At 39.6% G+C, this 23,079-nt stretch overlaps 1 protein-coding gene across 1 annotated transcript in view; it reads left to right on the top strand.

Annotated features, from left to right (window-relative positions):
* The window catches only part of WDR36 (WD repeat domain 36), a 44,265-nt gene extending 33,948 nt beyond the window's left edge, over positions 1-10,317 (top strand). The window contains exons 18-23 of the mRNA XM_005683496.3: positions 1,006-1,103; positions 1,471-1,616; positions 4,601-4,720; positions 4,905-4,986; positions 6,176-6,363; positions 7,325-10,317. Coding sequence (XP_005683553.2) covers positions 1,006-1,103; positions 1,471-1,616; positions 4,601-4,720; positions 4,905-4,986; positions 6,176-6,363; positions 7,325-7,474 — 784 coding nt within the window. The 3' untranslated portion in view covers positions 7,475-10,317. The remainder of the gene's footprint in view (positions 1-1,005; positions 1,104-1,470; positions 1,617-4,600; positions 4,721-4,904; positions 4,987-6,175; positions 6,364-7,324) is intronic.

Raw genomic sequence — 23,079 nt, 5'->3', positions numbered from 1 at the left:
AATTTAATATATAATAGAAATAGACTCTGGTCACCTTAATAAGCCGAATGGAGTATCTCCTGGAATCTTTGAGGCTTGAACAGTCAGGATAAGAGAAGAGTGGTGGTGTGGTGCCTCAGCAACAGAGCAGATAGTGCAGCTGTTAACATAACTCAGAGCTTGGTCTTTCCAGGTTTTATTTCCCATTCCTGATTCATTATGTACAGGAAACAATATGATCAGCCCACTTTGGGACAGATACTCACATCTTGCTTAGTCAGATGTGGACCAGATTAGTCAGGTCCAGAGCCATGGCACAGGGTCATGCAGCACTTAAAGGACCGTTCTAGAGACGGGGACCCGTGACTGCTCAGCACCCCAAAGATCTGGCCTAAAGGACCGTTCTAGAGACGGGGACCCGTGACTGCTCAGCACCCCAAAGATCTGGCCTAAAGGACCGTTCTAGAGACGGGGACCCGTGGCTGCTCAGCACCCCCAAGATCTGGCCTAAAGGACCGTTCTAGAGACGGGGAACCCATGGCTGCTCAGCACCCCCAAGATCTGGCCTAAAGGACCGTTCTAGAGATGGGGACCCGTGGCTGCTCAGCACCCCGGAGATTTGGCCGCGCAATCGCCCTCTGGCTCAGAGCTCTGAGTCCCTTTCTCCTTCTGCTGCAGTTCCCTCAGGGGAAGGGTGCCATTTGTCAAAGCCGCATAAATGAGTGGATGTTATGTTACATTATAAAAATAGTATCCACTACCGATCTCCCAAGTACTTTTTTGTGCTACATTAAAAATAAAGTCTCTGTTCATAATGCTTATAGACAGCTTTCTTGTGATGACATCTGGGATACGAGTCAAAGCATTTTGAAATTAATACTATCTATTTTTGAGGTTTTTTTTTTAACAAGTGATTGTAATTTGTAGCCAAGTTCAAGATCATGGAGCTTGTTACCAGTAATCGAAGCTTCTCTGAAAACATTTTTAATTAATTTTGTAATATTGCTTATGTTCTTTATGTCTCAGGTCCAATATTTCCCTGTATTCAGTTGTTTCATTACGGCCACTTCCCACAGATTACGTTCCTTCAGTAGTGATGCTTCCTGGTACTTGTCAAACCCAAGGTAATAAAAATCTAGTAGTTTTTGAAGCATAATATAATAAACCTAACCTGTAGGATATCGCCACTGAAGGCAAAGTTTAATGCATTCAATCACAATATTTTTTTATCTTAATGAAGTATTTTGAATGACTTCATGAATCTTTATATAAACAAAGACATAATTGATGGAGTATTCATGTGAAACAGTGGAGAAATATTTTGAGTCTGGCGATGGAATTTGTACTTAATATGAGAAAATAAGAAAATGAATAGAGTTTACAAGTTATATTGAGTGAACAGGTTATGAAATACTAATGGATTTGACGGTAATTGAGTTGCTTTTATATGATAAAAATTTCAGCATTAATTTGAAAATGTTTTGTTTTAAGATGTAGAATTATCAGAAGAAACTGTAGAACCAAGTGATGAAATGATAGAGTATGACTCCCCAGAACAGCTGGGTGAGCAGTTGGTGACTCTGTCACTCCTTCCTGAATCCCGGTGGAGAAACCTTCTTAATCTTGATGTTATTAAGGTAATACTATAGTGCACTTAATATTGGCCCCTGAAGACATATTCCAAAAGTATATTCTTTAATAAAGATAACTTCCCTTTCTTGGAGGTCTTTAGGTGGAGTAGTTAATGCCTAAGATAGTAAAGCAAATACCATTTAGCTGAATGCTGTTTAATTTAGTATTACAAGACTTTCTCCATGTATATATGTCTACTTTGAGAGCACTTAAGAACCTTCAAATATAGCAGTAGTATAGCCTGCAACCACAGAGCTGTTAGAAATCGGGTGTTTTAAGCCTTGCCTGACCTCACTTAACTTACGAGATGAGGGGGAAAGTCATCATAATGTGTGATGTTTCTGTTTCTGGACATTTGGGGACTGGAATACTTTGACTGGTCTTTTTAAAATTAAACTTCAGTCGCTCTTTATCATACCACACCCTGCTCTGTCTGCTACAGGAAGGTTTGCTTTTGGGTTCAGGCACATAAATTAATATGAACTAGGTAGTAGATAGCATCCTGAGATAAAAGCAGTGGAAAATAATTTAGCCCTTTGTCCTTGAGGAGTACAGTTTTACATGAGAAATGGACAGTTATGGTATGAATTAATGTGTTTCAAAGCATGTTTCATGACCACTATTTGTGAGTATCAAAAGCAACTGAAACATACAGACTAGAAAATTTCAGAGATTATCTTCTGAGAATTAGGGTGTTTTGTATTATGAAACTCAACTTGGTTAGATATATACATACAGTCAGGCATCCTTGGTAGCTCAGCTGGTAAAGCAGCTCCCTGCAATCTGGTTTGATTCCTGGGTTGGGAAGGTCCCCTGGATGAGAGATAGGAAGTGAAGTCACTCAGTCATATCCGACTCTTTGCATACCCCCTGGACTGTAGCCCACCAGGCTTCTCCATCTTTGGGATTCTCCAGGCAAGAATACTGGAGTGGGTTGCCATTTCCTTCTCTAGAGGATCTTCCCAACCCAGGAATCGAACCCAGGTCTCCCGCATTGCAGGCAGACGCTTTAACCTGGTCTTCCCAGATGGTTCAGATGGTAAAGAATCCACCTGCAATGCGGGAGACCTGGGTTCAGCCCCTAGATTGGGAAGATCCCCTGAGGGAGGGCATGGCAACCCACTTGGGTATTCTTGGTTGGAGAATCTCATGGACAGAGGAGCCTGGCAGGCTGCAGTCCACAGGGTCGCAGAGTTGGACATGACTGAGTGACTAAGCACAGCACTGAGCAGACATACAGTCACTAGAGTTTATTTGTGTACTAAGTCACATTATGGGCTGGCATAAAAAAGTGTAAGGAACACTGGCAGATAACTATGACATGCTGTCACTATTTTTGTAGCTAGTAAATTGGCACCAGAAAAGGCATACATGTCTCGGGTAAGAAAAGAGAGAAGTTTTCACATGGTCATTTGACTCAAAATTTGAAAGTGCTCCTTTTTATTGCTCACCTTTTGAAAGATTGGGCTTCAGTATAAAGGTATATTGTTTAGGACTTCCCTGATAGCTCAGTTGGTAAAGAATCTGCCTGCAATGCAGGGGACACCGGTTCGATTCCTGGGTAGGGAAAATCCGCTGGAGAAGGAGTAGGCTACCCACTCCAGTATTCTGGCCTGAAGAATCCCATGAACTGTACAGTCTGTGGGGTTGCAAAGAGTCGGACACGACTGAGCAACTTTCACTTTCGCTTTATGTTGTTTAGGTACATAGTTACATTGTCTAGTCTGTCAACTGGAAAGGAAGTAGTTTATGGAATGGCTTTAAGAGCAATACATAAAGTACAAGTAGGTGAGTGTGAGCGGACCAGTTAGAATAATGCCCAATTAATTGAGCTAAATTTGGTGGGTACTCTTCTTGCTAAGATACAGTTTGTTCTGCATAAAAATACAGAGAAATGTGAATGAATGCTCTTTATAACACCTCCGGTATTTTAATTTCCTTCGAATGAAAGAAATTAGAATTTTTATTTTTGTCCTGTGGTTAACTTTTATACTTACGGTTTCCTTTATGAAATTAGGTAATTCCAGAGCCCTATGGAACTGCTCCAAAGCCTTTTGTTTTTATTTACAACTCAGTGACTGCCTTCTAACTCAAGAACAGTGGGTTAGGAAGGGTAACTGACTCTTAACTACGTTACTACAGTTTCCCCATCACAAAGAAGGCTGTGCTTGCATTGCTGTGGGCTCCAAGAGGCCACAGATAGCCTTGACTCTTTCAAAAAGCAAATCTCCCCCCAGTTCCTAAAGAATGGAAGATGAGTAGTGTAAGGTGAAATTGTGAGACTGCTTGAGAGTCCATCACATTCTCTTGAGATAGTGATATGTTACAGTGTAGTCACCAAAACTGAATTCTGTCCGTGGGGATTCCAGTGGAATTTTTGTGATAGAATTTTACTGACACTTGAAATACTTTATGAAGGAACGGTAGTATTCTCTTGCTTTTTAAAAACAGAAAGTACTAAGGAGAAATAAAAATTCCAATAAAATAGAAGAATTACGGGAATGCTTCACACCTACACACAAAATTTACTAAATTACTTTTAATGGAAGAGACTACCTCTGGCTCCAGATTTCTTTCGGAGAAGAGAAATTTGAAAAACTGTTGAGCATTTATGTAAATTTTGCTTTCTAGCCCATCTTGTATTTCAGTGTAAAAGAAGTTCAAAATTGCTTGTTACTTCTTCACCTATATATTCATGTTTCAGGAAAATGAGCTGTTTTTGCCTCAGAGCTTCTCCTGAACTCTGTCATTTTCCCTTTGCCTTATCAGCAAGAGTACTAGAGGTTTGCATTGGGAAGCCCAATTAAAGGATATCTGTGGTATATTGGTTGTTTGGGATTTCATTTCAGTATCCTAATCTGAATTTAATTCTTTTTATTTTTTTTTTTACTTTTGGGGCTTTTTAAAAATTAAGTGGGAATTAAATGTTAGAAACTATTGACAAGATAATTACTAGTATTTTTTTCCTTTTCTCACTTTTCTTAATTAGAAAAAGAATAAACCAAAGGAACCACCCAAAGTACCCAAATCAGCACCATTTTTCATTCCGACTGTTCCTGGTCTTGTACCCAGATTTGCTGCACCTGAACAAAACAGTGGTCCTCAGCAGGTGAGAGCCAGGTTAGAGGGAGCGTTCGGGGAACACAGGGTGCATTGTCAGTTGCACATTTGCAGTTTTAACCAAGACCCAGTGTTACAGATACAGAGTAAATTAGTGCTAGCTTTTAATTATAAACTGTAAATTTTTGGTACATTTGTGGCTTTTGAATAATGTGTATTTGTTTTTGTTTAAGTCTAAAGTGGTAAATCTTGGAATTTTGGCTCAAAAATCAGATTTCTGCTTGAAACTTGAGGAAGGACTGGTAAATAATAAATGTAAGTTAAATTATAAAATATTTTACCAAGTATTTCAGCTTATTATGTTACTTCATATGAAGAGAATTGAGTGAAATATTAGCAGATTTCTCAGTAGTTGAAAGTAAAAGCCAAAAGGATTGAAATCTTGGTTTTAATCTGAAGTGATTTTGCTTTGTTTACAGTAGGTGAGCGACACTACACTCAGATGCTAAGATGATGATAGTCTTTTGAGACCCTCTCGTTCCGTCTGTATGGAAAATTGGAATCTTTCTTTTTTGCTCTTCTTTCTATTTACAAGTGCGATTTGCAGTGCAGTTTGCAGTAGACGGTTGTTTCAGGAAATTTCAGATAATACCAAATTATCACACCAAAAGGCTTTTTTAAAAAATTGAGTGTTGTAAATTTTGAAAGCTACAATCTGTAGCTAGTAATGATCACGAGAGCTGTGAGCAGCTAACAGGATCACAGTCATTCTCCCGTTTGACTGCCCTCTTGTCTTCTGACCCAGTTGCTTTGTGTTTTCATGGCAGTATCACTTGAGTGCACATTGGCAGAGGTCAAAGACTGGCACCTGTACTGATAGCTAAGGAGTAGCAGGGTTATGAAAGGAGTGACTTGGTATATTTATGGGGGAACAAAGAAGAGAGGCACTGTTATTTAATGTCTACTGAAAAACAATAAGTAAAATGTATTAGACTCTTGTCGATGGTATTGTCCTTTTGCAGAAACGTAAAAGCATAGACATTGCCATTGTAATATCAAACGCCTTATAGAAGTGTATAGACTATGTTTTCATGGGATGTATATGAAATAAGAGTGCTTACTTCTAGGGAAAAGTAGATTTGTGGTGAGTAAGGTGGAGTCTTCCCCCACGTATATTTCTGTAGTATTCATGTTGATGATCAAGTGATACTTTTATAATTTTTATAAGTAATACAAAAATAAATTCCCTCATCTTATTCTCACTAGCAAATACTATTAATAACTTGGTGTATACTTCTATAGCCTTCTTATATTGGGTTTGTTCTGACTGACTTATAAGCATGTTAAAATGTCTGGTGCTAAGTGTTAATCAGATTTTAACAGCCTTAATAGAAAGAACTTGCTAAAAATGCAAATTTAAGTATATGTTGGATTTGAAATGAAAACTAGTTTCTTAAATGAAATGATTGTCAATACTAACTGGATTCTTATTAAAACAATGTAGATGAAGCTGCTGTTAACCTTCTGAAAGAATTAGGCCCGTCAGGAATTGAAACAGAGCTTCGAAGTTTATCTCCTGATTGTGGTGGTTCAATAGACATTATGAAGAGCTTCTTGAAGATGATTGGGATGATGTTGGACAGAAAGCGTGATTTTGAGTTGGCCCAGGCATACCTCGCCCTGTTTCTGAAGGTAAGTCTAAGATGTGAGACAGCACTTCACAGCTTGCCCTCCTCCAGAGAAGTGTTGTCTGATAGAGATGTCTGCAGAGATGGAAGCATTCTGTATCCACACTTCACTGCGTGTGGCTACTGAGCACTTGAATCGTGGCTGATGTGACTGAAAACCTGAGTTTTTCATTTTATAGAAATTTAATTAATTTCAACAGCTTTCTGGGCCTTGTGACTACCATACTGGATAGCTGGATGGGGCAGCAGCTTGTCAACGTTCTTTGTTGACTTCTGTTTTTTAGCTCAGCACAATTTTGACTCAACCCCCTGACTTCTATGTCATTCATTCAATCAGTATATTAACCTATTAGCTTTTTTATTTAATAACATTTTGGCAGGGTTTTTTTTTAATGATCATGAAAAAAGTAAGGTTTACTTCTGTCCTGGTTGAAGGAGTTTCAAATGATTTGACAGTAGCAGAGTTGTTTTTATGACAAATACAGTGGAGAACTTTAACATATTGAAGGAGGTAGATGATGCTGATTTTCAGTGATAGCAGATAGATTGTTTATCTCATAAATATCTAAAAAAGTTTTCACTTGACTTAATTATTTGAAATTATTTAAAAAGTAAATTTGTAGATGGTAGTATGTAGATTAAAAAAATTAGAAATACTGCAAACTGTTCCTGTATTTTTCCCCAAATTTACCACAGTTGTAAATTTAGGACTAGGACTTTGTTTCTTGATGTGTATCAGGACTCTCCTTAAATAGAGGAGAGTCATCACTTCAGTTTTACTGAGAGAGCGACAGAACCATGAGGGCTCACAACAGGAGAGGGAGATGCGAGAGTGTAATACACCAGCCCTAAGAAAAAAATCAAGAAGAGTGTCTTCTGAGGTTCCTTGTAAAACAGTTAAATCCAGAGTGAACAAAATTTTACTTTTCTTACATTGAATGTTCAGCTATCATTTTTCTTTTCAGTTGCACCTGAAAATGCTTCCTTCAGAGCCAGTACTTCTGGAAGAAATGACAAAGTTGGCGTCACAGTTGGAAGAAAACTGGATCCATTTACAGTCACTTTTTAATCAAAGCATGTGTGTTTTAAATTATATTAAAAGTGCTTTGTTATAAAGTTAGGTAGCTAAGTCAAAGACTTTTACATTAAAGAGGTTGAATCTAACTCATACCCTTGCTTTCCAAGTTTCAGTGTGAAAGGAAAGTAAATGCTACCACTACTGACTAGTCAGCCACTGTGACTCCACTTCAAATGCTGAATACTTTCTTGAAATAAAGTTACACCTGTCTTTTGTTTTAAAGATGTAAAGAGTCTTCTCCAATGAAGACTGAGTTTCATTTTCTGAGTTTCTTCATCAGTTACTTGGATATGACTTCTTTTGAATTGTCGTCACCAAGCTTGTGTTTTTTGAATGTTTGTAACATACTGAGACATGCTGGTATATCTCATGTAAAGTATTACCAAGTTAAACTGAAGTTAAAAGTGATATATAGTTTAAAAAGTGCCTTCATGTTATGAGGTAAAAAGACATGTGTCTTTCCTTAGTGGCCTTTGATGAAAACATAGTTAGAACACTGGCCCAGTCCTCTCTCCATTGTGCCCTTTCTAAAGGAACTTAAATTTTTTAATATGAGAGGTGCTTTCACAAGGCAACTTGCTATAGCAGGCAGTTGAACAGATACCTGGAATTGGTAAGGGAAATTCCAAATTCCATTGAAGATAGTCTTCAAAGATCTTTCTTCCCCACTCATGACCTTTTTATTTCGAAAGAAACTGCTGACTGCATTTTTCTATTGTAACTATTGTGAAACCAGACAGCTCTGGCACTTTTCCCTTTTTTCATCATTGTTGTTTGTGTGGTTTAAGACTTCAGCAATATGTGAATTAATAATAAGCAATTCTTAAAAGCTTATTTTAAGAACAAAATAAGAATATAAAAAGTTCAAACTTTTGATAGTTAAAAGTAGTGTCATTCATAAAATTCAGCTGGTTGTACCTGAATGCCAGTACCATCCTAATTAGGATATAGTTTTACAGAATAACCTCCGAAGGAATAGTCTTCACAAGAAGCTGATCAATAATAACTTTAATTATCAAAGTTTTTTGTTTAATGGTGAAGTGTTTTTGTTAAAGGTAGAATTATTAATAGTAAACTGCTAAAGAAATAAGCCAGTATTGTTTTGTACTTTGTTCTTTTAGAAATGTATATAAACTTAGTAAAGCCATTGACTTAAATGTTAATAATGACTTAAGTTCTAACTCTAATAACTGTATTTCCCCTTGCCCCAAATACTATATTCTAAAGATATGGCAAAATTTCAGTGTACAGTTATGTAGAATGTGAGGATTGTATAGGTCTCCTGCATTGCAGGTGGATTCTTTATTGTCTGAGCTACCAGGGAAGCCCAAGAAAACTGGAGTGGGTAGCTTATCCCTCCTCCCGGGGATCTTCCTAACCCAGGGATTGAACTGGGGTCTCCTGCATTGCAGGCAGATTCTTTACCAGCTGATCTACCAGGGAAGCCCTAATTATCACTTAAGTTCTAATTTTAAAAACTGTTTCCCCTTGCCCAAAATACTATATTCTAAAGATATGGCAAAATTTCAGTATACAGTTATGTACAATGTGAAGATTGTAAATATCTAAAACAATAATAAGAGTTCTAAAATGAAATTGTATTACTGTGACAAATCTTGAACTTTCTTTTTCAAATGAAAATGCAGGAGTTCAGTATATTGTTTCTATTGGAGATAGCTTTAGATAGTATTAAAGCATCATTTTGGCAGGTAACCTTTCAGAATTTTTCCTGTATGTTTGCCATCAAAGGAAAATTTTGGGGAGGATATGTTTTTTGTAAAATGTATCAGTTTGTACATGCTGCTTTTTCTTTACCTTTTCAATTGCAAATGTAGTATATGACTGCATTTTACTTGTAAAAACATCAGTCTATTTTTGATTAACACTCAATCCCAATACCTTCCCTAGAAGTAAAATTGCTAATTTTCCATTTAGTCACTGCCATGTTTTCTGTGAATGTATATATATGTAATTGCTACAGGAAATGTATAGCTTCAGTTTTTACATAGATATATGCAAATCATTCTGCAGCTTTTCTACGTGGTCTCTTTGAATATAATTTCACCTAATCTTACCTGTTGATTTTTGTATAGTGTTCCACAACCTACTTAGCCTATAATGGACACTAGGGTAGTTTACTGCCTTTTTTTTTTTTTTCTATTTTCAAACAATACTAAAAGAGTATCATCCTGTATGATTATATGGACATGTAAGGATTTATTGTATGCTTAAGCTTTGACTTGGTGAGCCAGAGTTAGGCAGTTTTAAAGAGATACTTCAGTGGTTAAATTTTTTTTTAATTTATAGGTGAAAATTTGTCATTTTTATTGTTTATGTTTAGGAAAAACCTTTACTAGTAGGTAAAGGTAAAGATGGACATCTTTTCATATATTTGCTTTAGACATGTGAATTGCCTTTTGCCAACACTGCTCATTTTTCTGTGAATGATTTGTCTTTTTATCTCATGGCTTAGTTAGGAGTTTTTCATGTAGTTTGGATATAGATACTAGTATTTTTACATCTGTTTCAGTGTTTTCTCCCAGTCGGTCACTTGTCTTTAGTTTTACTTTTGGTATCTTTTTTAAACAGATGTTTTATATTTATATATAGTTAAATTGATAAATATTTTTACGACTTTTATTACAAAGTATAGATAGAGCATGTTCTGTGTTTTCTTCTAAGTTAATTATGTATACATCTAGATCTCCATTTGGAATTAATTTCTGTGAAGAGTGCAAAATACAAAGCTTCTATTCAAAAGTCCAAAAACTATTTGTTTAAATCCATTCTTCCTGATTTGGGGTGCTGTTTTATTATGTGTTAAATTCTCTAATTAAGGCATTTAATTTTCCTAATAAATAATGCATTGTTTAAATTACAGTTTTCTGGTGTGTTTTCAGAAATGGTGGGAGTGATGCATTCCTAATGTTTTTCAGAAATTTCTTGGCTGTTGGTGAGCATCTTTTTGAGGTTTTGATTTTAGTCGCAGTACATTCATAGTACTGATTTGAAGAGAATTACAGTTGACTCTTAAGCAAGAGGTTACGGGTGCCACCTTTCATGCAGTCAAAGCTGAGTATAATTTATAGTCGGCTCTCCTTACTTGTGGCTCCTCCATGTCTGTGGTTCTGCGTCTGTGCTGTGTGATCTGGATTCAGCTATCTGCAGACTGTACATACTTGAAAAAACTATATATAAGTGGACCACACAGTTCAGACTTGGGCTGTGTTGTTTAAGGGTCAGCCCTGCAATAGTATTTCTCTACTATTTCTCTACTGTTGCAGGGTTGGCCCTTAAAAAACACAGGTTTGAACTGTGTGGTCCACTTATTCTTGGGCTTCTGTTGTGGCTCAACTGGTAAAGAATCTGCCTGCAATGTGGGAGATCTGGGTTTGGAAGATCCCGTGGAGAAATGAAAGGCTACCTACTCTAGTATTCTGAGCTGGAGAATTAAATGGACTGTATAGTCCATGGGGTCACAAAGAGTCAGAAATGACTGAGCAACTTTCACCTTTCACTAGAAAACAATCTGTATTTTCATTAAACCAGGAGTGGCATTCTCTTAATTTAATAAGATTTCTTTATATAATTATACATTTTTTGACATTTAATTCTGGGGATTTTATTTTCATTGCTATAGTGAAATTTGTCTTTTTTCTAATGTGTTTCATAATTGATTATTGCTGTCCTAGTAAAAGCAATTTGCTTTTTATGCAGTGATCTTTTATGACACTGCAGAACTCTTAAAAGTTTGTCAGTATAGATTTAGGAAATCCAAGAGAATCCCATCTTCTGCAATTGATGAGCCTTTGTGTTTTTATCCAGTATTCATATTTCAGGGCTTGCCAGGTGGTAAAGTGATGAAGAATTTGGTTGCCAATGCAGGAGATGCAAAAAACATGGATTCCGTCCCTGGGTCAGGAAGATCCCCTGGTGTAGCAAATGGTAACCTGCTCCAGTATTCTTGCCTGGAAAATTCCACAGGTAGAGGAGCCTGGTGGGCTACAGTCCATGGGATCACAAAGAGTGCGACATGACTGAGCACACACACACATTCATGTTTCACTGTTGAGGTCCTTTAATGGACGGGAACCTGGGGGTCCGGAGTCGACCGATAAGAAAGCAGAGGAGAGAGAGAGAGGCTGATATTCCTTGGTTTATGCAGAAAGCCAATGAAGCCCCTGCATCGGGCTTGCTCTGTTCACAAAGGCCTCAGGCACCCTCTTGATGGGGTGAAGGTGCAGAGTGCCTTCTCAAGAGGGTCTTAGAAGCCCAGGCAGGAAAGTGAAATCAGAGAGCCTGTGCACTCCAGGGAATCAGCCTGAAAGAGAAAAACACAGGAACCAGAGCTCTGATGGAGCAAGTGTGTTTAATCAACCTGGTGTGGGCATGTATACTGTCTTACAAGGTAGTTCTCAGCAAAGATAAAGATTAAAATTCCAGACTTACAAAACAGGTGATGCATATTAAAGGGAGAAAGAGAGTTGTAAACAATCACTTTTACCATTTGGTTCACAAGAAGGAAGAGGGTACTTGTCACCGTATAAAAAAACTAATGATTCCTGAGTGAGTATTCAGGAATTAATAAGGAACAGAGTTCCTGATAGACCCGGAAGAGCACACAGGAAGCCTTCTGTTAAACGCTCCCTGACATTCCACGTAGTTGTTTTTAGTTAGAACTGTAGCAATCCAGCACAGAATGTTGGATACCAGCAGTGCTTAGAGATGTTTGTGTTTCTGTAGTTATTGACAAGTGGAAATGCTTTTACTGTTCCACCATTAAGGATAATGTATCCTCTGAATTTCTGGTAGATAGCCTTGGTTAAGTTCTGCTACTTAAAAATATTTAGACTAGAGGTAAATATATGATTATACAGTAGAAGTGACAGATAGATTCAAGGGATTATATACAATAGAGTGCCTGAAGAACTATGGATGTAGGTTCGTGACATTCTACCCAAGGCAGTGATCAAGACCATCCCCAAGCAAAAGAAATGCAAAAAGGCAAAATGGCTGTCTGAGGAAGACATACAAATAGCTGAGCAAAGAAGAGAAGCTAAAGGCAAAGGAAAAAAGGAAAGATAACACCCACAAGGAGAGAGAAGACAGCCTTCTTCAGTGATCACTACAAAGATATAGAGGAAAATAATAGAATGAAAAGACTAGATATCTCTTTTAAGAAAATTAGAGAGATAAAAGGAACATTTCATGCAAAGATGGGCTCAACAAAGGACAGAAATGGTAGTGACCTAACAGAAGCAGAAGATACTAAGAAGAGGTGACAAGAATACACAGAAGAACTGTACAAAAAAGATCTTCACACCAAGATAATCCTGATGGTGTGTTCGCTCACCCAGAGCCAGACATCCTGGAATGTGAAGTCGAATGGGCCTGAGGAAGCATCACTACAAAAGCTAGTGGAGGTGAGGGAATTCCAGTTGAGCTATTTCAAATCCTAAAAGATGAAGCTGTGAAAGTGCTGCCCTCAATATGCCAGCAAATTTGGAAAACTCAGCAGTGGCCACAGGACTGGAAAAGGTCAGTTTTCATTCTAATCCCAAAGAAAGGCAATGCCAGAGAATGCTTACACTACCACACAATTGCACTCATCTCACATGCTAGTAAAGTAATGCTCAAAATTCTCCAGCCAGGCTTCAACAATACATGAACCGTGAACTTGCAGATGTTCAAGCTGGTTTTAGAAAAGGCAGAGGAACCAGAGATCAAATTGCTGACATCTGCTGGATCATTGAAAAACCAAGAGAGTTCCAGAAAAATATCTCTGCTTTATTGAGTATGCCAAAGCCTTTTACTGTGTGGATCAAAACAAACTGTGGAAAATTCTTCAAGAGATGGGAATGACCAGACCACCTGACCTGCCTCTTGAGAAATCTGTATGCAGGTCAGGAAGCAACAGTTAATACTGGACATGGAACAACAGACTGGTTCCAAATAGGAAAAGGAGTACATCATAGCTTTATATTGTCACCTTGCTTATTTAACTTATATGCAGAGTACATCATAAGAAACGCTGGGCTGGAAGAAGCACAAGCTGGGATCAAGATTACTGGGAGAAATATCAATAACCTCAGATATGCAGATGACACCACCCTTATGGCAGAAAGTGAAGAACTAAAGAGCCTCTTGAGGAAAGTGAAAGAGGAAAATGAAAATGTTGACTTAAAGCTCAACATTCAGAAAACTAAGATCATGGCATCCAGCCCCATCACTTCATGGCAAATAGGTGGGGAAACAGTGGCTGACTTTATTTTGGGGGGCTCAAAAATGACTGCAGATGGTGACAGCAGACATGAAATTAAGACTCTTACTCCTTGGAAAGAAAGTTATGACCAACCTGGACAGCATATTAAAAAGCAGAGACATTACTTTGTCAACAAAGGTCCATCTATTCAAAGCTATGGTTTTTCCAGTAGTCATGTGTGGATGTGAGAGTTGGACTATAAAGCAAGCTGAGCGCCGAAGAATTGATGCTTTTGAGCTGTGGTGTTGGAGAAGACTCTTGAGAATCCCTTGGACTGCGAGGAGATCCAACCAATCCATCCCAAAGGAGATCAGTCCTGAGTGTTCATTGGAAGGACTGATGCTGAGGCTGAAGCTCCAATACTTTGGTCACCTGATGAGAAGGGCTGGCTCATTTAAAAAGGCCCTGATGCTGGGGAAGATTGAAGGCAGGAGGAGAAGGGGACGACAGAAGATGAGACGGTTGGATGGCATCCCCGACTCAGTGGACATGAGTTTGAGTAAACTCTGGGAGTTGGTGATGGACAGGGAGGCCTGGTGTGCTGCAGTCCATGAGGTCGCAGGGATTCAGACACAACTGATGGACTGAACTGAACTGATACAAAAAAAAATTTTGCGACCCAGATAACCACAGTGTTTTGGTCACTCACCTAGAACCAGACATCCTGGAGTGTGAAGTCAAGTGGTCCTTCAGAAGGATCACTATGAACAAAGCTAGTGGAGGTGATAGAATTCCAGTTGAGCAATTCAAATTGTAAAAGACGATGCGTTAAAGTGCTGCACTCAATATGCTAGCAAGTTTGGAAAGCTCAGCAGTGGCCACAGGACTGGAAAAGGTCAGTTTTCATTCCAATCCCAAAGAAAAGCAATGCCAAAGAATGCTCAAACTACCACACAATTGCTCTCATGTCACATGCTAGCAAAGTAATGCACAAACTTGTCCAAACCAAGCTTCAACAGTACATGAACTGAGAACATCCAGATGTTCAAGCTGGATTTAGAAATGGCAGAGGAACCAGAGATCAAAAAGCCAATATCAGTTGGATAATAGAAAAAGGAAGAGAGTTCTAGAAAAACATCTATTTCTGCTTTTTTGACTTATATTCCAAAGCCTTTGTGTGGACCACAACAAAGTGTGGAAAATTCTTCAAGAGATGGAAATACCAGACCATCTTACCTGCTTCATGAGAAATCTATAGTCAGGTCAAGAAGCAACTGTTATTTGGACATGGAACAGCAGACTGGTTCCAAATTGGGAAAGGAGTACATCAAGGCGGTATGTTGTCATCCTGCTTATTTAACTTATATGCAGAGTACATCATGAGAAATGCTGGGCTGGAGAAAGCACAGCTGGAATCAAGGTTGCAAGGAGAAATACCAATAACCTCAGATAAGCAGATAACACCACCCTTATGGCAGAAAGCGAAGAGGAACTAAAGAGCTTCTTGATGAGGTTTTGAAAGAAAAGAGTGAAAAGTCTTGCTTAAAACTCAACATTCATAAAACTAAGATCATGGCATCTGGTCCCATCACTTCATGACAAATAGATGGGGAAACAGTGGAAACAGCTACAGACTATTTTCTTGGGCTCCAAAATCACTGCAGATGGTGACTGCAGCTATGAAATTAAAAGATGCTTGCTCATTGGAAGAAAAGTTACGCCAACCTAGACAGCATATTAAAAAGCACAAACCTTACTTTGCTGACAAAGGTCTGTGTAGCCAAAGCTATTCAGTATTCGTGTGTGGATGTGAGAGTAGGACCATAAAGAAAGCTTAGTGCCAAAGAATTGATGCTTTTGAACTGTGGTGTTGGAGAAGACTCTTGAGAGTCCCTTGGACTGCAAGGACATCAAACCAGTCAATTGTAACGGAAATCAGTCCTGAATTTTCATTGGGAGGACTGAGGCTGAAGCTGAAACTTCAATATTTTGGCCACCTAATCGAAGAACTGACTCACTGGAAAAGACCCTGATGCTGGGAAAGATTGAAGGCAGGAGGAGAAGGGGACGACAGAGGATGAGATTGTTGGATGGCATCTCTGACCAACGGTTATGAGTTTGAACAAATTTTGGAAGTTGTTGATGGACAGGGAAGCCTGGTGCTGCAGTCCATGGGGTCGAAAAGAGTTGGAGATGACTGAGAGACTAAACCAAACTGATAGAATTTTATCAAGTGATGGTTTTCAGGTCAATTTTATTCAAAGATTTCAAACAGAGTCACTTTGACTTCTGTAGTAGCACTTTTTGTGAGGTGAAACTGACATACTTTTGTCTCATGAAATTCATTTATCATTGATACATTTTTTGAACTTGTCTATTTAAGGGGAGAAAAGCTTGCATAAAGTCTCTGTTACATGTTGATTTTTAACTACTTGATTTTTTCTATTGTTACTGAAGTAATAGGAATTTCTATCTATTTTCAGTCCAATGTTGGTAAACTCTGTTATCCTTACAAATTATGACTTTGTAAATCTAGATTTTTACATTTGTTAAATTATATTAGGATTGTGCCTTTTTTTAATTGCTAGGTTGTAAGTGACCAAAACCTAACCCAAATATATAGTATCTACAATGTCCAGGCTTTACCTACTGCTGAATCCATGGATTCCACAAGAATTGGTCCTTTTCTTCATCTCCGTTCTGTTCTTCTCATTTTTAGTTATCTGTTCAGTCACAATCTCTCCTCATTCTCTGAGTCGTCAGATATTTATTGAGAACTTACTGGATCATGGAAAAAGCAAGAGAGTTCCAGAAAAACATCTCTTTCTGCTTTATTGACTGTGCCAAAGCCTTTGATTGTGTGGATCACAATAAACTGTGGAAAATTCTGAAAGAGATGGGAATACCAGACCACCTAACCTGCCTCTTGAGAAATCTGTATGCCGGTCAGGAAGCAACAGTTAGAACTGGACATGGAACAACAGACTGGTTCCAAATAGGAAAAGGAGTATGTCAAGGCTGTATACTGTCACCCTGCTTATTTAACTTATATGCAGAGTACATCATGAGAAATGCTGTTCTGGAAGAAACACAAGCTGGAATCAAGACTGCTGGGAGAAATATCAATAACCTCAGATATGAAGTTGACGTCACTCTTATGGCAGAAAGTGAAGAGGAACTAAAAAGCCTCTTGATGAAAGTGAAAGAGGAGCATGAAAAAGTTGGCTTAAAGCTCAACATTCAGAAAACAAAGATCATGGCATCTGGTCCCATCACTTCATGGGAAATAGATGGGGAAACAGTGGAAACAGTGTCAGATTTTATTTTTGGCGGGCTCGAAAATCACTGCAGATGGTGACTGCAGCCATGAAATTAAAAGATGCATACTCCTTGGAAGAAAAGTTATGGGCAACCTAGATAGCATATTCAGAAGCAGAGACATTACTTTGCCGACGGAGGTCCGTCTAGGCAAGGCTATGGTTTTTCCTGTGGTCATGTATGGATGTGAGAGTTGGACTGTGAAGAAGGCAGAGCGCTGAAGAATTGAGGCTTTCAAACTGTGGTGTTAGAGAAGCCTCTTGAGAGTCCCTTGGACTGCAAGGAGATCCAACCAGTCCATTCTGAAGGAGATCAGCCCTGGGATTTCTTTGGAAGGAATGACACTAAAGATGAAACTCCAGTACTTTGGCCACCTCATGCAAAGAGTCCACTCACTGGAAAAGACTGATGCTGGGAGGGATTGAGGGCAGGAGGAGAAGGGGACGACAGAGGATGAGATGGCTGGATGGCATCACGGACTCGATGGACGTGAGTCTGAGTGAACTGCGGGAGATGGTGATGGACAGGGAGGCCTGGCATGCTGCGATTCATGGGGTCGCAAAGAGTCGGACACGACTGAGCAACTGAACTGAACTGAACTGTGATATTGAATTTTTTGCCTTGGAAACGAACAGAGATCATTCTTTTGCTTTTGAGATTGCATCCAAGTACTGCATTTTGGACTCTTTTGTTGACCATGATGGCTACTCCATTTCTTCTAAGGGATTCCTGCCTGTAGTCATAGATATAATGGTCATCTGAGTTAAATTCACCCATTCCAGTCCATTTTAGTTCACTGATTCCTGGAATGTCAACTCTTGCCATCTCCTGTTTGACCACTTCCAATTTGCCTTGATTCACGGACCTGACATTCCAGGTTCCTATGCAATATTGCTCTTTAAAGAATCGGACCTTGCTTCTATCACCAGTCATATCCACAACTGGGTATTGTTTTTGCTTTGGCTCCATCCCTTCATTCTTTCTGGAGTTAATTTCTCCACTGATCTCCAGTAGCATATTGGGCACCTGCTGACCTGGGGAGTTCCTGTTTCAGTATCCTATCATTTTGCCTTTTCATACTGTTCATGGGGTTCTCAAGGCAAGAGTACTGAAGTGGTTTGCCATTCCCTTCTCCAGTGGACCACATTCTGTCAGACCTCTCCACCATGACCTACACATCTTGGGTCGCCCCACGGGCATGGCTTAGTTTCATTGAGTTAGACAAGGCTGTGGTCCTAGTGTGATTAGATTGACTAATTTTCTGTGATTATGGTTTCAGTGTGTCTGCCCTCTGATGCCCTCTTGCAACACCTACTGTCTTACTTGGGTTTCTCTTACCTTGGACTTGGAGTATCTCTTCACGGCTGCTCCAGCAAAACACAGGCTAACTGAGGCACATGCTAAATGGAATGGTGGTGGGGGGTGGAGGGAGGAGGAGAGAAGGATCTGGCAACACAGAAGGCTTTCTGTTATCCATATGCATTCTTGGAAAGAAGGGAGTAGATTGAACCACTAAGAAAGAAATAGATTTGGTAGAAAATCTGAACATGTAATTCCACTAAATATGTATTCAAAAGAGCCTAATGCAAAAGCGACCGAGATACTTTTTATTTGGTAAATTTGTTTCTCCCATCCCCCAAATCAGTGGCATGAGGGTTTAGGATGATTTTAGGCCATTATATAAAAAATTCTGTAGGGATTTTTTTCAGTGTCTGTACTGCAGGCTGAATTTCCAATTCCAGTTATGCTAATTTCCAATTCCAGCTGAATTCTACTAGACATCTCTAAAGAAGTACACATAATATTCAGTATTCAGTTTTCATCTACACCAAAAACATGCAGATAGCTGATTTAAAGTTCAAGGGAAAAAATAATAGTATAAATCCTAGACAATTGTTAGCAATATCATCTATTTGCAATTGCACCCAGGAATGTATATTTCAAATCAAAAGGTTTTGTTACCGTTTTAATTTTTTCCACTGTCTCTGACTAACCAGTCTTTAAAACTTACTTATTTTGGCTCTTTTTCCCTAGCTGAACTTTACAAGTCTGGCCTCCATCCTGTAACTCTGGCTTTGTTTCCTCATTTGTGAACACACCCTGCTCTCTCAAGAGGAAATATGCAAGCGCAGTGGCTGAATTAGTGGCAAGTGTGAGCATTTTCCAGCCTGAATTCAGTTCACCGTCTGAATTGAGTCTCTAAGCCGTATAATACACGGAAAGGTGACCGCCTCCCACCCAGCAGTGTTTCACTCCTTTCTCCAGTCACTGACTTACTCATTCTGCTTCATCGAATGCGAGTCACTTAGTGCCTACGCTCTGAGGTGCTGTTTTATGCTCTTGAAATACTATAGAAAACAAAACATTCATGGACTCTTGTGGAGCTGTTTTAAAACTCATCCTTTCGTACTGTTAGTGGCCATTTTCTTTTGCTCTTGTTTAGGGCAAACACACATTAGACCATTTCCACACCCTCAGACTTCTCAAAACCAGTAGCTACGGACTTGTTTTGAATGCGCATGTGCGTGCCTGCTTACGCTGCGTACGCTGCGTACGTGCCTGCCGACAGCAGATCTCTAGTAGCTTCTAAACGTGTGCAGTACCCGCGTGAGAGGAAGTACGACCTGAGGAAGCGCGTGATTGCTGTTTAGCTGCCATTCCTTTCTGAGAGAATTTGGTTATAACTTAGAAAAGCAAGACACGCGAAAGAAAAATAACTTAAACAACAACAACACTTTTTCCTCAGAAGGCACCACCTGTAGGTTCTCTGAAGGGAGGCAACGGGTTGGTGCCAGATGACGACCTTTGGGGGAGTGGGAGCAAGGCGTCAGCCCGGCCGTGCCTGTGTGACGGGGATCCGGATCCGGGGGCCAGGCTCCAGGGGTTGTGGTGCCCGCTCCCGCTCCTGGCGCAGTGGACACGTGCCGGCGGGAGGGAAGGCGGAGGCGGGGACGGAGGTGAGGTGAGGGCCGCTGCGACGGCCGCGGTTGTAACCAGCGAGGAGACAGACACACGTTGGCACGTGCTTCCCTCAGTCCGCCCCTGTACCCTCTCCTCAGTGGTTCTTACAGAATCCTGGGTGGGGTTCGACAGAGTGTTGCGGATACCAGCGCAAACGAGACAAGGTGCCCAAACCCAAAACTCCGCCGAGATGAGCCGCACAGGTGGAGCGCTTCTGCCTCTGTGGAGCCAGGAGAGACTGCGTTGAGAGGACTGCTGTCAGGAGAGCGCTAAAGACAGGTGGGTGGCCAGGGGCTTGGTGGGTAGAGAGAGGCAAGAATTCAGGAACCTGGGGCAGAGAAAAAGGCAGGGGAAAGTCAGGGGTGACTGCATGCATGCTGTGTTACTCCGGGGATTGTGGAGGCCACTGGTCCTTGGGTGTAAACGAAGTGAAGTTTTTTGTGATGTTTTACGTATTTAACTTAAAATTAGACAAAATCAGATAAAAAATTAACTTGATTCTGCATGTTGGTTTGTTTGCATTTCAGTATTCTTTATATTTAGGGGTTTTGTTTTGTTTTTTTTTACTTTTTTACTTTTCATTTAGTTTTTCAAATAAAATTTATATATATACACACACATATTTGCACACATACATATGGATAGACAGCTTGTCACCCATCCGTCCAACGTGCATACATACTATTATGTGCATATATCCTATGTGACTGGCCAGAATTGCATTTCATTCTGGAAGCGACCCCTGTAGCTGCAATTGTACTTTCTGCCCAAGCATTGGACCTTCCTCCAAACCTCCAAACTTGACTGATGACACTCACTTGAGGAATGAAAGTCTCTAGCATTGGCTCTTTGAGAGGAAGTGATACTCTCCAGGTCCCGTCTTCTCCTACACTTGGCTAACAAGAGCTGAGATGTAGCAGACCCGTGGAAATGGCCGTGACTCACCTGGCACTGGGCCGAGCCTGGAGCTCTTTCAGGAAGTGGTGGGAAGGGCAACTAACACAAAGATCCTCACCTAAATAAGTGGTGTAGTGTGTGCCTCAAATTTCCCAGGAAGCTTGAGGAATATTGGCCTGGAGAGTTTCACTCTCTTTCAGTGATAAGGAGAAACAACTCGCTTGATTCCTCATGAACTAAATGGCAGAAAAGACATGGTATCATATTAGCTTATCTCTTTGCCCTTTACTAGAGCCCATAAGGAAATTACCATTACCTTTCCTGCTGAGAAATGACAGTCTCTCAACAAATATACCATAACTAGTCATTGGAAAAGACCCTGATGCTGGGAAAATTTGATGCCAAAGGGAGAAGGGGGCAACAGAGGATGAGATGGTTGGATGACATCACTGACTGAATGGACTTCAGTTTGAGCAAACTCAGGGAGCTAGTAAAGGACAGGGAAGCCCAGCGTGCTGCACTTCATGAGAATGCAAAGAGTTGGACACGACTTAGCCACTGAACAACAAACTAATTTTAAAGTAATTGAAACTAATTAGTTTCAATAACTAACTTGAAACTAATTTTATCTTTAAAAAGATACTGAGCCTTAAAAGATTATTCTTTTTTGAAACAAAAGGTGTTTTTTTTTTTCCTTACAGTTTTTATGTAGCAAGACCACTGAACAAGTAACATTGCCCAGAGACACTTAGGGTAAATTTAGATCTTATGGGAAAGTGTCTCTCATTGTTTTCCCTTGTCTTCAGTGTTCCACCTGGTTGGTTTCCTCCTCCTCTTCTCACATGCCAGTCCTGTTCTCATGGCTCTGCCTCTGTTTGTGTTATTGCCTTCAGCTGAACTTCCAAATTTGGTATAAAGTCTATTTCAGTGTTGTGCACACAACAAGTGTACAGTAAATACCTAATTCCATGCTTTTCATAGAGTGATAGAGTTGCCTGGGGATTCCTGAAATCTTTTCAGAGGATCAGCAAAATATTATGAAAAACTATTTTCATAATAAGACTCAGAAGTTAATTGACTCTTTTTGATCTCAGCATTTCAAATACAGGAAATATTAATAGATATGATGTACATAACCAAATCTTGGGGTGGGGCTTAATAATTTTTCAGAGTGAAGAAGTCCTGAGACCAAAAATGCTGAAAATTACTGCCCTAATTAATTGGCTAAAGAAATACATAATCTCACCAAGAGGTGCTAGCATATCCTATGCAGTAAGCTATGCTTATATCTGAAAATGCCTTAAAACCTGATTTTCCAAGATACAGAATATAAGTCAATACTACTCATAGATTTTTGGAGAGGGCCAGTGGGGCCAGGGTGGCACTAACATTTTGAGGGCCTGTTCAGTGTCAGATTTAGTTGGAATCAGTTGTCTGTTGAGTTCAGTGAGGACTAGATGGCAGACTTTAGGCTAAGATGAAGAAGTGATAAATCAAGAATGCTTAAACTGTTAAGATAATGAAATGTATCAGTCCAGGTGTTTATAATCAGTTTCAGCTATTTTCAATAGAAAAAAAAAATCTTTACAAATCTTATGTGGCCTGTGTGGTTAAGAAGATGTCCAGATCACCCCAAGTCACTTGCATGGCCATCCCTGGGTGTTGGGTATGTCTCTGGCACCACTGAAGACTGTGGATCTTGGCCACCACTCTTACTGAAATGGCTTCTGTACAGTACCTCCTCCACAACAGTGACTTACAATTCATATTGTAGGCACATACTGTGCAGGCACATCCAGTTGGAACAGTCTAAAGCTCATGCCTGTACCCAAGTCACAAGAGAAGCCGAGAGAGTGAGGTTTTGGATTCTGTATTGGGAATGCAGAGACTTTTAAGTGGGAAATCTTCCAAACAGAGTTTTCAGTCAATGATTGGAGTGAAAAGTAGGACTGATATTCCCATAGTTCTTCCCTTGGCTGTCCAACACACACCCTTATTCCTAGCAACAATAATAAAATGCTGTCTGTCATGCAGATAAAAACACACTCATCCTTTCCCCTAAATAGAGAAATAGTTATCTATCAGTTAAAAATGACTTTAGGATTAAGCAACAGAAAATCCCAATTAACCATGATTTGGACCAAATGGGGACTTTTCTCATACATCAAAATGTGTAGAGAAGGCAAGTTTTCCCACATTGGTTCAATTACTCAGTGATGCTGTAAAGGATATAATTTTTTTCCCCAATATCAAGCTCTCAACAT

The sequence above is a fragment of the Capra hircus genome, chromosome 7, assembly GCF_001704415.2.
Source record: "Capra hircus breed San Clemente chromosome 7, ASM170441v1, whole genome shotgun sequence".
In the NCBI taxonomy this organism is placed as follows: Eukaryota; Metazoa; Chordata; class Mammalia; order Artiodactyla; family Bovidae; genus Capra; species Capra hircus.
Note: the sequence above shows the minus strand (reverse complement) of the source record. Positions and strands in the feature narration are given on the sequence as shown.